The sequence below is a fragment of the Sceloporus occidentalis genome, unplaced genomic scaffold (genome assembly GCF_023333645.1).
Source record: "Sceloporus occidentalis isolate IW3139 unplaced genomic scaffold, rSceOcc1.0.p SCAF_235, whole genome shotgun sequence".
NCBI classification, from domain to species: domain Eukaryota; kingdom Metazoa; phylum Chordata; class Lepidosauria; order Squamata; family Phrynosomatidae; genus Sceloporus; species Sceloporus occidentalis.
In genome coordinates this window covers 986366-1001550 of record NW_028317215.1, presented here as the reverse complement: position 1 = coordinate 1001550, position 15185 = coordinate 986366, and the positions used below count along the sequence as shown (strand labels likewise).

The window sequence follows — 15185 nt, the reverse complement described above, 5'->3', positions numbered from 1 at the left end:
GGCTGAAAAATTCTAGAAACAGGGTCCTCCAAGACCGTAGGCCACTCTTACAAGGTGGGGTTTGTGGCCCTTCGATACGTGCGTCTTTTCTGTTCCATCGCCCTCTTCACTAAGCAACTCATTAACAGTCTGAAAAGGCAGCTGTACTGCTAGTTACGCTGTGACAATGATGTCTTAATAGGAATTAGATTGTAATGAAGACATCAGCTAATCTGATGACTTAATTACCTTCCAAAGAAGCTCTAAAAATGTGTAAGAAGTGTTGCGCTGACATCATGAAAGCTGGCATGTACTGTCAGTGAATCTTCCCCTCTGTTCTCCATGTAGCAGACAGGGAAGCGGCGCAGGGTAATAAGTGACTCCTAGCTGTTTGTTTTTCATTGTCAGGGGTTGTGATGCAAGGCGGTTGTCTGGTTTTGACATCTGTGTTGCTCCTTTTGATTTCTCGTGGAGCCGAGCCAGGTAGTTTTAGCGATGTATAGATTAGCACTTTTAATGTAGACTCGAGTTGCTATAGAAGGGGGGTTTCACTCCGAGCCGCTGTTCCTCCAGCTTTATAGAATATAATCTAAGGTACAAATCTGGACCGTTTCTTGCTGCCTAGAATAATTATTCCATGTTCTCGATACATGAGGCCGTGATATCACAAAATCTTTCTAAGTTCCGGAGTTCTCGTCGTATGTTGCATTCTTTCTACGGCTATGACCACTGCCTTCGGTTTAATGTCTTTTTCATAAAGCACCTTATTGGGAGGACATGATGTTGTCTTCTTCTCTAAACGGAGACTGGAAGGTCATTGGTGGACGGTGGGCAGGATGACATGATAGCGCCCTCTAGAGTTGGGAATAGTTGGGGCATCTCTATATTGTAAGAATGTCAAATTTTGACTCCTACGCCATTATAAGAGGATTATAACCCTCACTGATTTCTTGAAACAAAAGCTACGAGGTTGTGTCAGTTTGAATCTGGGTTCTAGGTATACCAACTGGCCTCACCTTTGACCCGTACCTAGATGTCCCTCGAAGTAACTGTCATGGTTTTCCCATTAAATTGGAAGCTGTATCGTGATGACGAGGTCCTCGCAGGCAATGGCTTTAGTTGGAGCTCTAGCTCGGATGAGTTGTTTGTAAGTTAAGTAGGAGAGCGTACGATGCACGTGGCTTTTAAGCCCAAAAGGAGCGACAACGTCACGGCTCAGACCGCTTAAAGACTTGGGGTAAAAATAAACCCATACGGGTGAATCACATTTCTATTCTAATTAAGACTAATTTTCCGTTCTGCGAGTGGAAAACCGCAATAATATAAATACTAATTGCACTAAGAATAAACTCGATCAGTAAGAGGTTCAGGAAAGGAGGACGTGCGCGGGGTTAGGGACATATATTGGGTTACGATATACGTGATGTTGAGTATGATTGGGCGTTACACCTCATGTGACTTCTTCCCATACTGCTTTTTTGTATATGAGCATGTCTGATCGGCCGTGTTCGATAAATGGCTCATATGCTGCAGATCGACTGCTATATATAGTAACAGCCCCATTTGGCCCCATTCGGTGTGTGTGGGGGGGTATAGGTGCAGATATACTTGTTTGTATATATATATGCGTATAATATGCCAGTTTGTTTGGGGTAATCTTTGCAGTTTTGACATCTTTTCCGCGATCTCCTCGTGGAGCTTTTTAAAATTTATTGCCTCCAAGTCTGGAGTAATAAGAAAAAAATAAATAAATAAATAAAAAAAAATAAAAAAAAAGGGCCAGCTCTCCTTCTTAAAGGAAGCCCTTGTGTCTATTAACATTTGTTTGAACGGAGTTCTATCACAACAGGTGCACAATTATTTTATGGATAAAATATTATCCGCCAACCAAATTAGTCGGGGCAAGATGCGGCTCCGTCTGATTAAATAATCACCGCTGGTACTTAAAATGCACTTGATTTCCGCAGGAATGTTAAGATGCCGACTCTTAGTCTATCAAATAGATTTTCTATATAAACTGATTGTTTTTTGGGGGTTTAAAAAAAAATAAAATAAAAATATTTAGCAAGTGGCGGATTTTCTCTGTTTCTGGCTAATTTATACAAAAATCCGCTTGAATTATGCTGGCAACGAGATATAGAATAATACATTTTTATCGAGAGTCAAATATGCTTAAACTGCTTAACTAAAGGTTGGGTTTTTTTGCGTGGCTTCCTTTAAGGGGGGGGAGAAGGGGGGGCGTTTGGATTTCTTATGGAAATAGTTTTGAATGTTCTGCATTCAATTACGAAAGCCGTACGTTAGGAAACATAAAACCTGATGGGTTTTTTTTGTTTTTTTTTTAATGTTTTGGTTTATGGAAGACGACAGGCAATTGGGGCATAAAGTGCAGCTTGTACTGGTGGGCTCACACGTGCTGCCGTTAGGAGAATAGTTGAGGAGGGCGATGCAAATCCGAGAGATGGATGTATTTTGAAACGAGGGGTATATTCGGAGTGGAACACGCCGTTCGGGGAGGAAAAAAAAAAAAAGAGGCAGAGCGGAGCGTCGGCGATTGCGTACAGGTAACACATTTGTCGGTGGGAAGCTGCTGCGGATCAGGAGGTCGAAGCTCGCGTACGGAAGGCGTTAATGCAGACGCGAAGCCCCGGGCTTCTTCTAAAACGCAAAATTAAGAGCAAAAAAAAAAAAAGAATAAGAAACAACGTTAGAATGTGCGTGTTCGGCAACTTCTGCCTATGAATCGCACGATTGTTTCATGGGAGGGAATAAGTAACGGTACAGAACACAAGGAGCTTGCTAAGCAATAATTTATTTATTATTTTATCTTGATACGGCTGTTTTTTTTTTATTTTTTTTATTGAATAATTTAAAATAAATGAAGGACTGAAAATATATATATATTTTTTAAAATTTTTAAGTATTTTTTGACAGGATGGATATAATACAGTAATTAAAATTCTGTAATGTCAGAAAGAACTTAACCCATTAGGCTATGGAATATATATATATATATTTATAATGATTTATTTATTTTTTGGTGATGCATATATATATATATATATTGTATTAGAAAAAAAACATATATTGGTAATGTATTAACTTATTGTGTAGGCAGACATTTTTGAATGTAATTTAAATTTCATAAAGTGTTAAAAGCATTTTTTTTAATGAAAATAGTCATTGCTGGGATCTCTACAATTTATTGTTAGGATATCTTGAGATATTTAATATATTTATAATACATGAATATTTAATACAGGTTTATATTATTTTTTATTATTATTGTTTATTATTATTTTATTTTAAATAACTTATTTTTCTGTAGCCTCGTTATTTAAGCATCAGACTTCGCAGAACAAAGACGTTAATTCCCCAAACTGTTAATGATTTCATATTATTCCACTACCTGCTAATTACAGGCTTTATATATATGGAGTGTTTGAAACACTATTCTGTATACACACGCTCGAGTCAAATTGCATGAATGTAAGTAAATGTAAGGTTTATGTGAAAGCTGGCAAACATCTATTAAAGAGGTAGTGGAACAAGTGCCCACATTGAAACATGCAGCTGTTGTAGCTCCTTGAAGAAAGACCTTCATACAAAGGAGGCCTTACATGAGACGGCCGATGGAAAGTTTTCCTTCCCTGACGGGAAAGTCTTCAGGGACCTTGGGTTTTGGTTGGTAACATCAATGCAGCACACACAGGAGTTTATTAACTAAAAAGTGAAAGAAAATGGGTCCGGCCGCTCGTTACATAGAAACATAGAACCCGCCGGCGGATCGGGCCCCATCCGGCCCCCCGTCTAGTCGCCCGTTTCTCCTGCTGTAACGACTCAAACCTTAATCAGTCGTTGGTCTCGTCTTAGATTCAGGAGCCGTATGTCTATCCCATGCATGTTTAATCCCCTCACTGTATTACCCGCTACCACTTCCGCTGGGAGGCTGTTCCCTTTATCTACCACCCTCTCTGTAAAGTAAAACTTCCTTACATTATATGGTTTGCTGAACACAAACATTCAGATTGCTGGGTCTCGCGTGAAGCCAGACGTCGTATCATTTGTGTTTCTGCACCTTGGCTGCTGCGTAACGGGGTATGTGACATAGAATGAAGCTTTCCGGTGCAGGAGCTGAGTGCGCCCGTCTACGCTAATGCTGCTATAATAAGCAACGTGAAACTGGTGCCAGATAAAAACCACTTGGCCCGCCCAGTTATGGGGGGTTTTTTTCTCCAAAACCTCAACTTTTATTTATTTATTTTTGTAAAATCCTTTTATTTTGTGGCCCTTTTTCAAGTTTTATCTGAGACACTTCAGTATTCTGCCACTTGACTTTTGCACAAAGATTTTCTCTCTTCAAGTATCAGTCTGAATACGTTTGCTCTCAATATGAGAATAAATGTAAATTTCTTACTATTTTTTGCAATTAAATTTGTGTAATACTGATACTCTTTCTAAACCTACCAAAAATAGAAACGTCCTCGGTATAATTAATAATTAAATCACTTTAAATCCTAATACGTTACTTATGATTTTATACTTTTACTATATTTGATGATTTGGAAAAAATTTTTAAAATTCTAACCATTTTACTATGTTTTCTGAATGACGTAAAATGTAAAAAAAAAAATAAAAAAAAAATAAAATATAAATTTTATGTATAATCTGAAATAAATTGTTATAAATATGAACATAAACACTGGATACATTGAACATTTTCAGTAATAAATATGGCTTTATTATTTGTTCTCCTGTAATAGAAAGAATAAAAAATTATTTATCATAGGTTTTTTTTATCTCATCAACAGCTACTACTGTATATTATGTAAATTATGTTCATGTGCAGAATGGGAGTTAGATATGTAAAAAATTATATTTAACAAATATTTTTCTGGTTAAATAAAAAAAATAAATAAAATTCTTCTAAAACATTCTGAAAAAAACAAATTCAAAAACCAAAATGGCACCTACGGATGCTAAATTATTATCTTGGTTTAAAATAACCTAAAATGTCTTGTTTTACGTGTTAAAAAAATTCCTATGGCTTCTCACTGTTTAGTATCCGGAGAAGTTGAGGTAGAGTGTAAGTTCTGAGAGGTTCTACAAAAGTTGTCACAAATGTTACAAGTCAAAAAGAAGGAACCAGTTGGCCGCGTTCCAAGGTTGGCGCAGGTGGTGCGGAGAAGCAGGAAGGCAGGATTTGTCTTATTTCATCATGAGCTGTGAGACAGATCACATAGAAACCTCACTTCTGCCTTTATTGTTACTTTAAAAATCCATATTTTTGTTATTAGTATTTTTAAATTGTTTATTTATTATATTGAATTCATTTTTTTGGTTATATGCAGCCCCAAAATAACACCCAAATAGTCCGTATTCACAAAAGAGTTCTCATGGATGTAGAAGGGGTCGATCTGATCGGAATGTTGCGGTTGACTTTATTTGGCTTAATTAGCGATTGGTAATTAGTGCCCTCTATACGGTGGGATCGGGTTTGATCGTCACCAGATCTTTAATTAGATCTGCTGTGGGAATGTGTTTTGTCGACCATCTGTATCACACAGACTAAAGAATCATTCCGCAAGATCCAATAAGTGATGTGTGTCCAAGACAAAAATACATTTTAAATATTTTACCTTCTATCGTTCCTAATTAATGTGGGATAAGTTGTTTTTTTTTTGTTTTTTTTGCTGAATTGTAATATTTCCCACTCCCGATCAGTAGCATATTGTGTCGCTGACTTATGTACTATATAAGGAAAAGAAAACTTTCGGTACGGTATATGTAGAAAAAAATGAAAATAATTGAAAAATAAAGAATACTTTTCTTACAATAATATATATCTTTAATAGAGACGTCTCATTTTCAGTGTTTTAATATAAAGTGCCTGTTAGTTAATTTTAATGGATTTTGTTAGAATGCTTTGATATTTCAGTTACTTCAGTGTACAAATGAGTTGTCCACGACAATATGTTCTTTGTTAACACTGGGTTGATTTTTTAAATTAAAACTAAAGAATTTAATGAATAGAAATGAACATTTTTCTCTAATGGTCGGCCTTGGGATGTCTGGAGAAAGGCTGGCCTTAGAATTCAATACCAACAACTAAAGCTTAACGTATACAAAAAATAAATAAAGGATTTTTTTATATAAACAAATGATTTTACAAAACTTGGTGCTTTTGGACCATTTTTTTCCCTACCTCTTCACAACTTAAGAAAACCAAACTGTAAACTGTTTTAATTATATTTAGAAATGATTTTCCGTTCTGCACAGTTACTCCAATGCATTTTTTTCTCACATATACTAAAACAAAAGAGTATCATTGACATTGCAGCAAATTCCAAGAAAACTCTTTAATTTGATGCATAAAGACTTTGACACATGTGACTTCATTAATTGGGAACGTTGAATTTGAGAGATTTCATTCTAAATCAAAATTTTTAACCCACTTTTGTAAGAATCTTTACTTATTTCTAATGACTTTAGATTGTAGGAGCTTCCTCTGATACGTTAAAGAATTCAACGTCGTCTATTAATAAATGATAGTCTTTTGTTTTCCTTTATTGTCCCATTACCCAAATTTCTCAGATCAATATTAGTTTTTCTACTATTTTACATTTTTGGCCAAAATTTCAAACATGTCATGTTTTTCATTCAGGTTCTGCCATTTTCCCAATGATTTTTGGGGCTTAGGGAGGTAGAGAGGTCAGGAGCATGCTGGCAAGTAAATTGCCCTAATGGCACCTTTTCTGAGGGTTCTTGGGGTACCCTCTTTTCAACTTTCTTTAATATTAAAGTTAAAATAGAATAACACAACTATCTCATGAGTGATAGGTGATCGTCTTCTTTGTTTCTATAAAAAACACACATCCAGGGTTCTTAAAAAGATTTTGTAATTCATAGGAAAATGTTGTCAAAAGAAATGAATACTAGAAGTTGGGTTATAATGTATAAGAAGTTGGGTTACAATGTATTAAAAAAAGTTCCTGTGAATGTAAAGCTCAGTAGTTGAAGAGTAGACTTAGGACCACCGGCCCATCAGCGTCCTATAAAGAAGTCAATAAACTGGAGTTATCGCTCACATTTTCACCATCTACTGAATCCCCTCCTCAATATCAGCATTTTACCTGTAGAAACCCCAGCACCATCGCTGAAGAGGATGATGATATAGAATGCTAAGGACATTGAAGACTTATCGTGGTGGCTCCATCTTTGGTGAATGATGCAGGATTTGGTGTAAAGATTTATAAATGAATTCAAGGCTTCCATTTGGTTTCTTTATCTGTATTTCTGTCACTGTTATAGGAGACGAGCTTGAAGGATGTCACTGGAGATGAAAGTCCTTATGTTTGTTAATGTGTACCTAATGTCTTGATGTTATGAACTGTTACATTTAAGACAGAGCTGGTAATGAAAATGAGAAAGAGCTGACATGGTGGAAATCAAAGCTGATGTCCATCCAGGGTCTTGCTTGGTCCTCGTTTGGCTCGTCTCACACCGTGGTCCCTCTTCTTCTCCTCTAACCATTGACGTGCACTTCAACAATTCTAGAAGCAGAACTTAAATTCCGACATCAATCCTTCTTTAATTCCTCCCATTCATGAGATTTTACTATCTGAGACACTTTGATTTGTCATCTGAGCAGTAGATACAACGTAGCCATTCCATATTGTTTGGCTCTTGCAGTGATGTGATCAGTACTATTTATCGAGGCTCGTTTCCAAAAGCCATCTCCATATATTTGAGGAATGAGCTCGAACGAACCAAATGAAGAATGTTAAGCACCTCGTAACGCAGTCTGCTTCTTCGTGGAATATCTTTAGACAATGAGTGAACCACAATCTGTTTGCCATTTGTAATATTATATGCAAATAATTGGCCATATGCATGTATAATAGGCAATAAGACCCAGTGTGATGTGGGTTATGTTATGATACTGGCGCATAACAGCTATATTTAACCCCCCGCAAGCTCCATTTTTAGATACATTGACTCGGTAATACCCTATTAGGGGGGTTCTAAGTGGTTGAGCAAAACCATTTGAATATTTCTGCATGTTTTACTGAAGCTCCTATGATCTGTTATTGATATGAAACGGGATTGTGATATTCTCCTTAGCATTGTACTTTCAGACAATGCTATTGAAATGCGTTTAACAAACGCAATTGTGATTTACATTCATGGTTAAGAAAAGGCAAGGCCGGCATTCGCATTTCATTAATTCCCTCGCCATTCCCTTTCAGTGATTCATTGTTACTTTAGGACAAAAGAGGGACAATTTTATAGATATGGAGTTTAATACATAAGTGCACTAAATTCGCCTACAGTATTTAATAGTATTAGAGCTTTAATATAAGCAATGAGTATGTATTAGAACTCCCATTATGTGTATACAATCGTAACTTCCGGTTCTTGGGACCTGCATGATTATTCCTCCCCATTAAGTTATCTCTCCCTATTCTTAAGTTGCTGGTTGTTTCTGATTGGTTCAGGCAGCCTTTGTAAGGGTGGGGGAGGAGGAGGTAGATCATTTCAGGACATGAAATCGGTCAGATAATGCTAGTTATGTCTCTCACCTTATAAAAGGCCATCTTTCTTTTTAGACCATTAAGTTCGCCACATCACACACATACACATACTATTATTTTTATAATGGGTTGAATATCTCCCTAATCACTAAATAGGGCTCCAGTAAAGTCTCTGCTTGGACCTATTGGAACCCCCGATATAAAAAAAGATTCACCTCCTTTTTATCTTATTAGTTTTGTTACATTGTAACCCACCTTAAAGTGGTAACATTCTTATTACATGAGGAATAATACAATAATTATTAGAGAAAGTAAGAACAATCACGCTCATATGACGAAGAGATACAAGTGTCGGGGAGAGGATCCTCTTCTTAAATAACGGCACAATCATATGACGGACCCCAAACCCTTTACATCTTTGCTTTCATTTTAACCCTTTTTTTTCTACATCAATTTCTGGATTCTTCTGAAGGTTTCATTTTAATTTTTTTTTAAAAAACAAGAAGAATCAATTGTATTATTACGGAAATCTCCAAGAAAACTATTACCATGTTTGTTAGCTTCTGCCTGGAAACATCTGGTTCTGCAGTGAAGCGGCTGTGGTTTGGATTCTAATTGAGAGAAAATACCGTCGGAACATATGTTTTCAAAATAAATCAGAAGGATTTTGACCAGCTTATATATATATATATATATATATATATCTCAATGTTTCAAGGCATTTAATAATAGTAATTTTTTCTATTTAATAATTATTTTTTTCTAGAAAAAAAATCTATATTTAACCCTATTATTACCTGCGGCCTATGGATTCTACCCCGTACCTGCCCTTTGGCTAGAGATTATTTATTATTAATTATTTTTATTATTATTATTCAAGATATGTTCAACAACCAGAATGTATCACTACAGGTACATTGAGTAGGAAAAAAATATATTGAAAAGTTTGGCTGCTGTCACTGCCACGTGACTTTGGGGAAAATTTTGGGTAAGATGAATGTTTAAACACAGTTTAACAAGAAAAAAATGATATTTCTTTAGTTTATTGTATTATAGTCAGGAAGTAATCACATTGAATTTTTGGAAAATGATTTGGGTTTTCAAAGTGTTTTTACAGGTGGGTTAAAAAAAACGTCTAAATTCCAGAACTTTAATGTGTTGTAATGCAATTCATAACTTCATTTGCAAAGCGGACGCTCGTGCCAACAACTTTTTTTCCCCCTTTTAATGTTTTCATTTATGAATAAAGAGAATCATTTAGTTTGGTTTTCTGGTTTATATATAAATGGGCTTTGATTTTAATAGTAATATTTATCTAAACAGCTCTAGAGTAATATATACAATTATCATAACTATGAAACTTACAGTGACCTAACGATATAACATAAACACGCAGCTCCTTGGGGATAAGGATTAGCTAAAACATTAAGATATTATAGTTACTTTGTGGTAACAATTAGGATGAGTCAAAAATTATTTCTAAGTAAAACAATTCTAGAGTAGATTTCTGTTCATACCCGATAACTGTTAGAATTAAGAAAGTCTCAAAGATCACGTTTTGTCCCAAAAATGAGTAGCTCATCCACAAGTTTAATTGGGTAATATAGTAAATATGTACGTTTTTTCTTTAAATGTCTCTTCTAGCGCAAGGGGTGGAGTTTCAGATTAGGAATTAGCATATGGGGTTACAACTGTGGGGGTAGGTGGAAACATTATTAAAATGGCTTAGAAAATGAAGGAAATAATTTTTTAATAACTTTTTAAAAATTTTTTGAAACGTTATTTAGAATAACGAAAACGTTACTTTTTTAAGCTACACGCAATGGCCACTGTGGGGTAACGAGTCTCTGTAAATACTTCATCACCTATATGTCACCTGCAGTCATGGATTCCATCCTATTGTGACGTCACACAGATTCAAAGTGATGTCAGCGCTCATAGAATTGATTGTTTACAAGAAATATATATATATATCATTAATTTTTATTTTGTATGATCCTATTTTTGTAGCAGCTTTGTTCTATCCATGATTTTGAAAGCCATGCAGTAAAAAAAAAAAAAAAGCTCACATTGAACTCTGCGTATCCATAAATCACATATGTCAAGTGAAATAATATATTCCAATAAACAATGTGGTTAACAGTAAATAAACGGCTTTCTTACATTATCAAAATATTTTACGATAGTTTGTAAATATCCAATAACTATTTAAAAAAGCTATTGTGTTCTCTTTAAAATGTAGTTTTCAAGTTAGAATTGCTTGAAAAATATTTTTGTATCTTAATATTTTATTTAATTATATTGAATTAAATGTATTATTTAATACATTTTGTTATTCATTTGTTACAATTGTTATTGATGTAGCAAATCTAAAACCAATATTGCCGCTGCTGGACCTTAGATACATTGTATCACCAATTTGTTTTAGATTTAATTAGCTCTAGGAATGTATTTTCCAGTTTGAGAAGAGTAAAAATAGTCACTCTAAGTGTTTTCGTCGTGCTCCCGATAGCGGTTATACCCAGAAGAACACAATTAATGTATTTATTAATGGTCTCATTTCTAGAAAGTGTCGAGAAGCATAAGAAAGCACCGACAATGGCTTTTCTGATACAGAAACAAAGGGTCGTCAGTATTCCGGCGTTAGAAAAAGTCATTCAGCACTAAATCATATTGGTTCAGATGTTGTAACCAAAGCTAGATGAAATAATAAGAATCTTTGTGGTTGTTTTATACTGGAAGCCTTTATCTTATGATGTGTTTGGGGGCCTTTGGAATAGAAATCTTTTTTAACCTTCATTTAGACTCAATTCCAAAGTTAGACCAATGGCCGTGGACATCACAAAGTGACTTTTATCTCTGAAGACCTTCCATTCAATTGTTACTTTCTTCTGTTGTTTCTTGATTTTTTTTTTATTATTATTTTTTTATTTTACCTCTTTTATTTTTGACTTTTGTTGGCCTTTTTGTGACATTTGAAAGAAGGATAGTTAAAAAAAAAAAAAAAAAAAAAAAAATCATAAAATAAAAACCTGCAAATGCTAAATGCTTGACCGGAACGTGTGAAGTAGGAACATCACAGGCTGTCTGTCCAATGTGCCCGGAGTTTGGTTTTGTCTCTATGTGTGAATTTACCTGGTTATATCACCATCTAAAATAAAAAAATAAATAAAATACACTGACTTTATTCCTTCTGCTCTGCCACAACATCCGCAGTTAGAGAAGCGATAAAAAATTGGGATACATTAAAATCATATCAAATATCGAAAATGCAAAAGCCATTCCCTTAAGGTGTGCATTGGTCTAGAATGGAGTTTTTCTTTTTATAGAACTAATGTTACGAAATATTATATTATATTATATGCTTTGCGGCTGTCCGATTCGTTCACTACCTTTGAGTTTTCATAAGTAATATTGGGCTCTAATAATATTCATGGCCTTATCGTTGGCATGATGAAGGCATCTTCTCACTTTAACCTTCCACATGTCTTCCCCTACATGACTTTCTTTCTCTGTCTCTCTCTCCGAACTCTTCTTTCTCTTCCTCTGGACTCTTGTCTTTCTTGATTAATCTTTTGGTGTCATACCCTAAAGAATTATTGGGGCAATGAGGCTGTTTTGAGTAAGCAAACATAGCTGTGTTCCTATGGTATAAGTATCTCCTTGGTCAGTAGGGTGCTGCTCATGGGTCTTGTTGGTTGTTGGTCGCTGTTGGATGGCGCTCTTGGGTCTTGTTGCCCTGTTACATTTAACTGAAATTCTATGAAGCGTAACTAATTTGGGGATTCTGCTTATTGTGTTTAGCTGCATATCTGAGTCGTCACTCGAGTCAATAAAGACTAAGCTTGGGTCGACTCAACAACTCTTGAAAGGAGAAGTTGCCGTTCACTGGGCATTGAAGGAGTACCCGCTATGTCCAGATCAGATACAACTAAATTAAAACTGAATTATAATATAGAAATGAAACAGGTAGACTAGATAGGCGGAATAATGCTTATCTTCTGTCAAATTCTATGTTTCTATGAATTTTACCCAAACTTTACTAAGGTTTAGCAGCCTAAAACTCAGTGGCTTTAATAATTCACATCCCAAAAATGAGACCCGGATATATTGTTAAATCTCTTATTTTCCCCAGAATTTCTTTTTTGACGAGCTCGTGTATTTTCTCAGTAAGAAAAAATAAATTAAAAAAAGCCTTGAATTAACATGAAACAGAATTTGTAAAGGTCTTCACCCAACGAGGACCATTTTGTGACATAGCCAAAGGTTAATAAAATACTCGGCGAATGGAGCAATTTTACAGATAAACCATTCACCGTAAATGTGGCCTCTGAAAATAAAAAGTTTATTCACTTCTATATTGCCGCTTGCAAAAATAGTGAATAGGAGCTTTCAGGTGCGTTCTGGAGAGGATAAAAAACAAAACAAAAAAAAAAAACAGATTTGGAGATTTCTTTCCCTCCGGCGTCCTTCGCCGCGTGCAAATTACCAAGACCAGGACAGGGAGATGACAAGTTCTATTAAGACAAACTGCCTTTCTCATCGGAGAGATAAAATAAATCAGGTGTTTAGTCAAATTAAAATACTTCAGTTAGAGCGGGCCCCCGGGATCACGGATCCACCTGATGCATCTGAGACAACTCAAGACAGATGTGATCCGAGCGTAAAAGAGACCCTATAGCTTAACCCCCGTGTACGTGAAAGACATCGCGATATGATCTGCGCATAACCATTCTACGCTCGGGTTCTGTGTGCAGATAAGAGAAGAATGCAGCTAAAAATGATATCATTTAGTGATTTATATAACGCGGCACTATAGAAACAAAAAGATAGCTCAAAGAGCTTACAATCTAGAGATGCCCTTGTAATCCATTGCACAGCACTGCAGAATATGAGTGTGATATTTAAATTAATAAATATTATTCAGAATTATTATTATTTAAGGGCTAATTTGCTTTTTATAGGATTTAATATCTACTGAAAACCATTTTTTTTTCTGTTAGAACATTTGTAAATATTTCTAGTAAAAGAAACATTGTTACAATATATATTTTATATATAAAATCCTGTTATAACAGAAAAGAGTACTTTCCCACCGAGGCCGTTACTTTGTAACTTCTAACTTCCGTCCTTTGTTTGTTCTTCGTCGTCCAGGTACGCCGGAAAGTTTAGCGGAAAAAGAACGCCAACTTTCAACCATGATAACTCAGCTGATCAGCCTCCGAGAACAGCTTCTGGCCGCCCACGACGAGCAGAAGAAGCTGGCAGCCTCACAGATAGAAAAGCAGCGACAGCAGATGGACCTGGCGCGGCAGCAGCAGGAACAGGTGAGCGTTCTGGACCATGAGCGGAATGGGTTGGGGTCTCTCCTACCAACGTTAGGTGGAGAGTTTCCAGGACCTTCATAAGTGGATAGGTACACCCTAGAAACGCCATACATTTATTTAATGGCCATGCCGATGGCAGAATCTCGGCCAAAATGACATTGGGGGGACTGACTCATAATCGCCAAGGTAACAATTTATTAGAATGTATCCAATGAGGTTATTTATTTTGTATTTTATCGCTATTTAAGTACCTTGATGCCCCATCATACCTGACACCTGGGCACTTAGTAGCTTAGAAGAAAAACATAAGGGGTTATATCATACAACGAGGCTATTCCATCCAAAGAAAGGTATGGCAGGTGAGGTGTGGCAAGGCGTTGAAGATCTACCTGGCCACAAACAGGTTAATCTTTAGCCCCCAGTCATTTCTTTCTTCCACAGTCTGCCTGTCAAGATATTTTGGGTAGGAAATAAGAAATATCACGTATCAGGAGACAAAGGGAACCAAAACAAAACTTGCAACCTGTTTCAGAAGCCACTGTCTGTTCCAAAGAGCTTGCAATCTATTATAGATTTAAACATGAAAGACCACTCTGAGGAGTAAATGAAAAATGTAGGACAAAAAAAACCCATTTATAATTCTCAAATTCATCACACGGACTTTCTCTTCTCTTTAAACTTCTTCTGAAACTGTGATGAGATCTCATTTGGGAAACCAGATTTATCCGAAAAAGATATTATTGCGAAGATGAGATTTATTAATTAATTTATTTACCTCCCTTGTCTCTGGGTTCAGACGTTTCAACAACAATACTCGCAAATTGCAGACCCCTGAGCATTAGATCAGACAGACCCAAATTAATGTGCATTTTTTTATTATTTTTTTTTTTAAGAATTCCCGACATTAACACAGAAATTATCTTTTGGGTTTAAACGGTTTTTAAGAAGGGTATAGAGAAAGTCCACGCTCTGCTGATTTTAATGATATTTTATGTGCTTGAATATTTGTCCACGTGCAGGAATATGAGATCGTCCCCAAATGAAATAATAATAAAAAAAAAAAAAAAATTAAATAAAAAATAATTATAAAAAAAAAAAAAAAAAAAAGAAACAGAAAAAAATATAAATAAATGAATCCGGAGTCAGAAATGTCATTTCTCCATCCAGAGACGATACAGTAATTAACTATTGACACTTGTGAATAAGCCGGCACAAATTAATCTTGACACATTTGCAGACGAGCGATATTTTACAGCGAACACTCAGTAATTATATTTCAAAATGAAAATTAAATGACACTTAAAACTAGGTTGTCATGCTCAATGGAGCAAGCATGTAGCTCAAC

At 35.6% G+C, this 15185-nt stretch overlaps 1 protein-coding gene across 3 annotated transcripts in view; it reads left to right on the top strand.

Annotated features, from left to right (window-relative positions):
* Window positions 1-15185, top strand: part of LOC149276533 (transcription factor Sox-6) — a 134119-nt gene that overhangs the window by 42360 nt on the left and 76574 nt on the right. For all 3 annotated transcript variants that reach the window (XM_089503525.1, XM_089503524.1, XM_089503523.1), the window contains exon 4: window positions 13668-13840. In XM_089503525.1, coding sequence (XP_089359651.1) covers window positions 13668-13840 — 173 coding nt within the window. The remainder of the gene's footprint in view (window positions 1-13667; window positions 13841-15185) is intronic.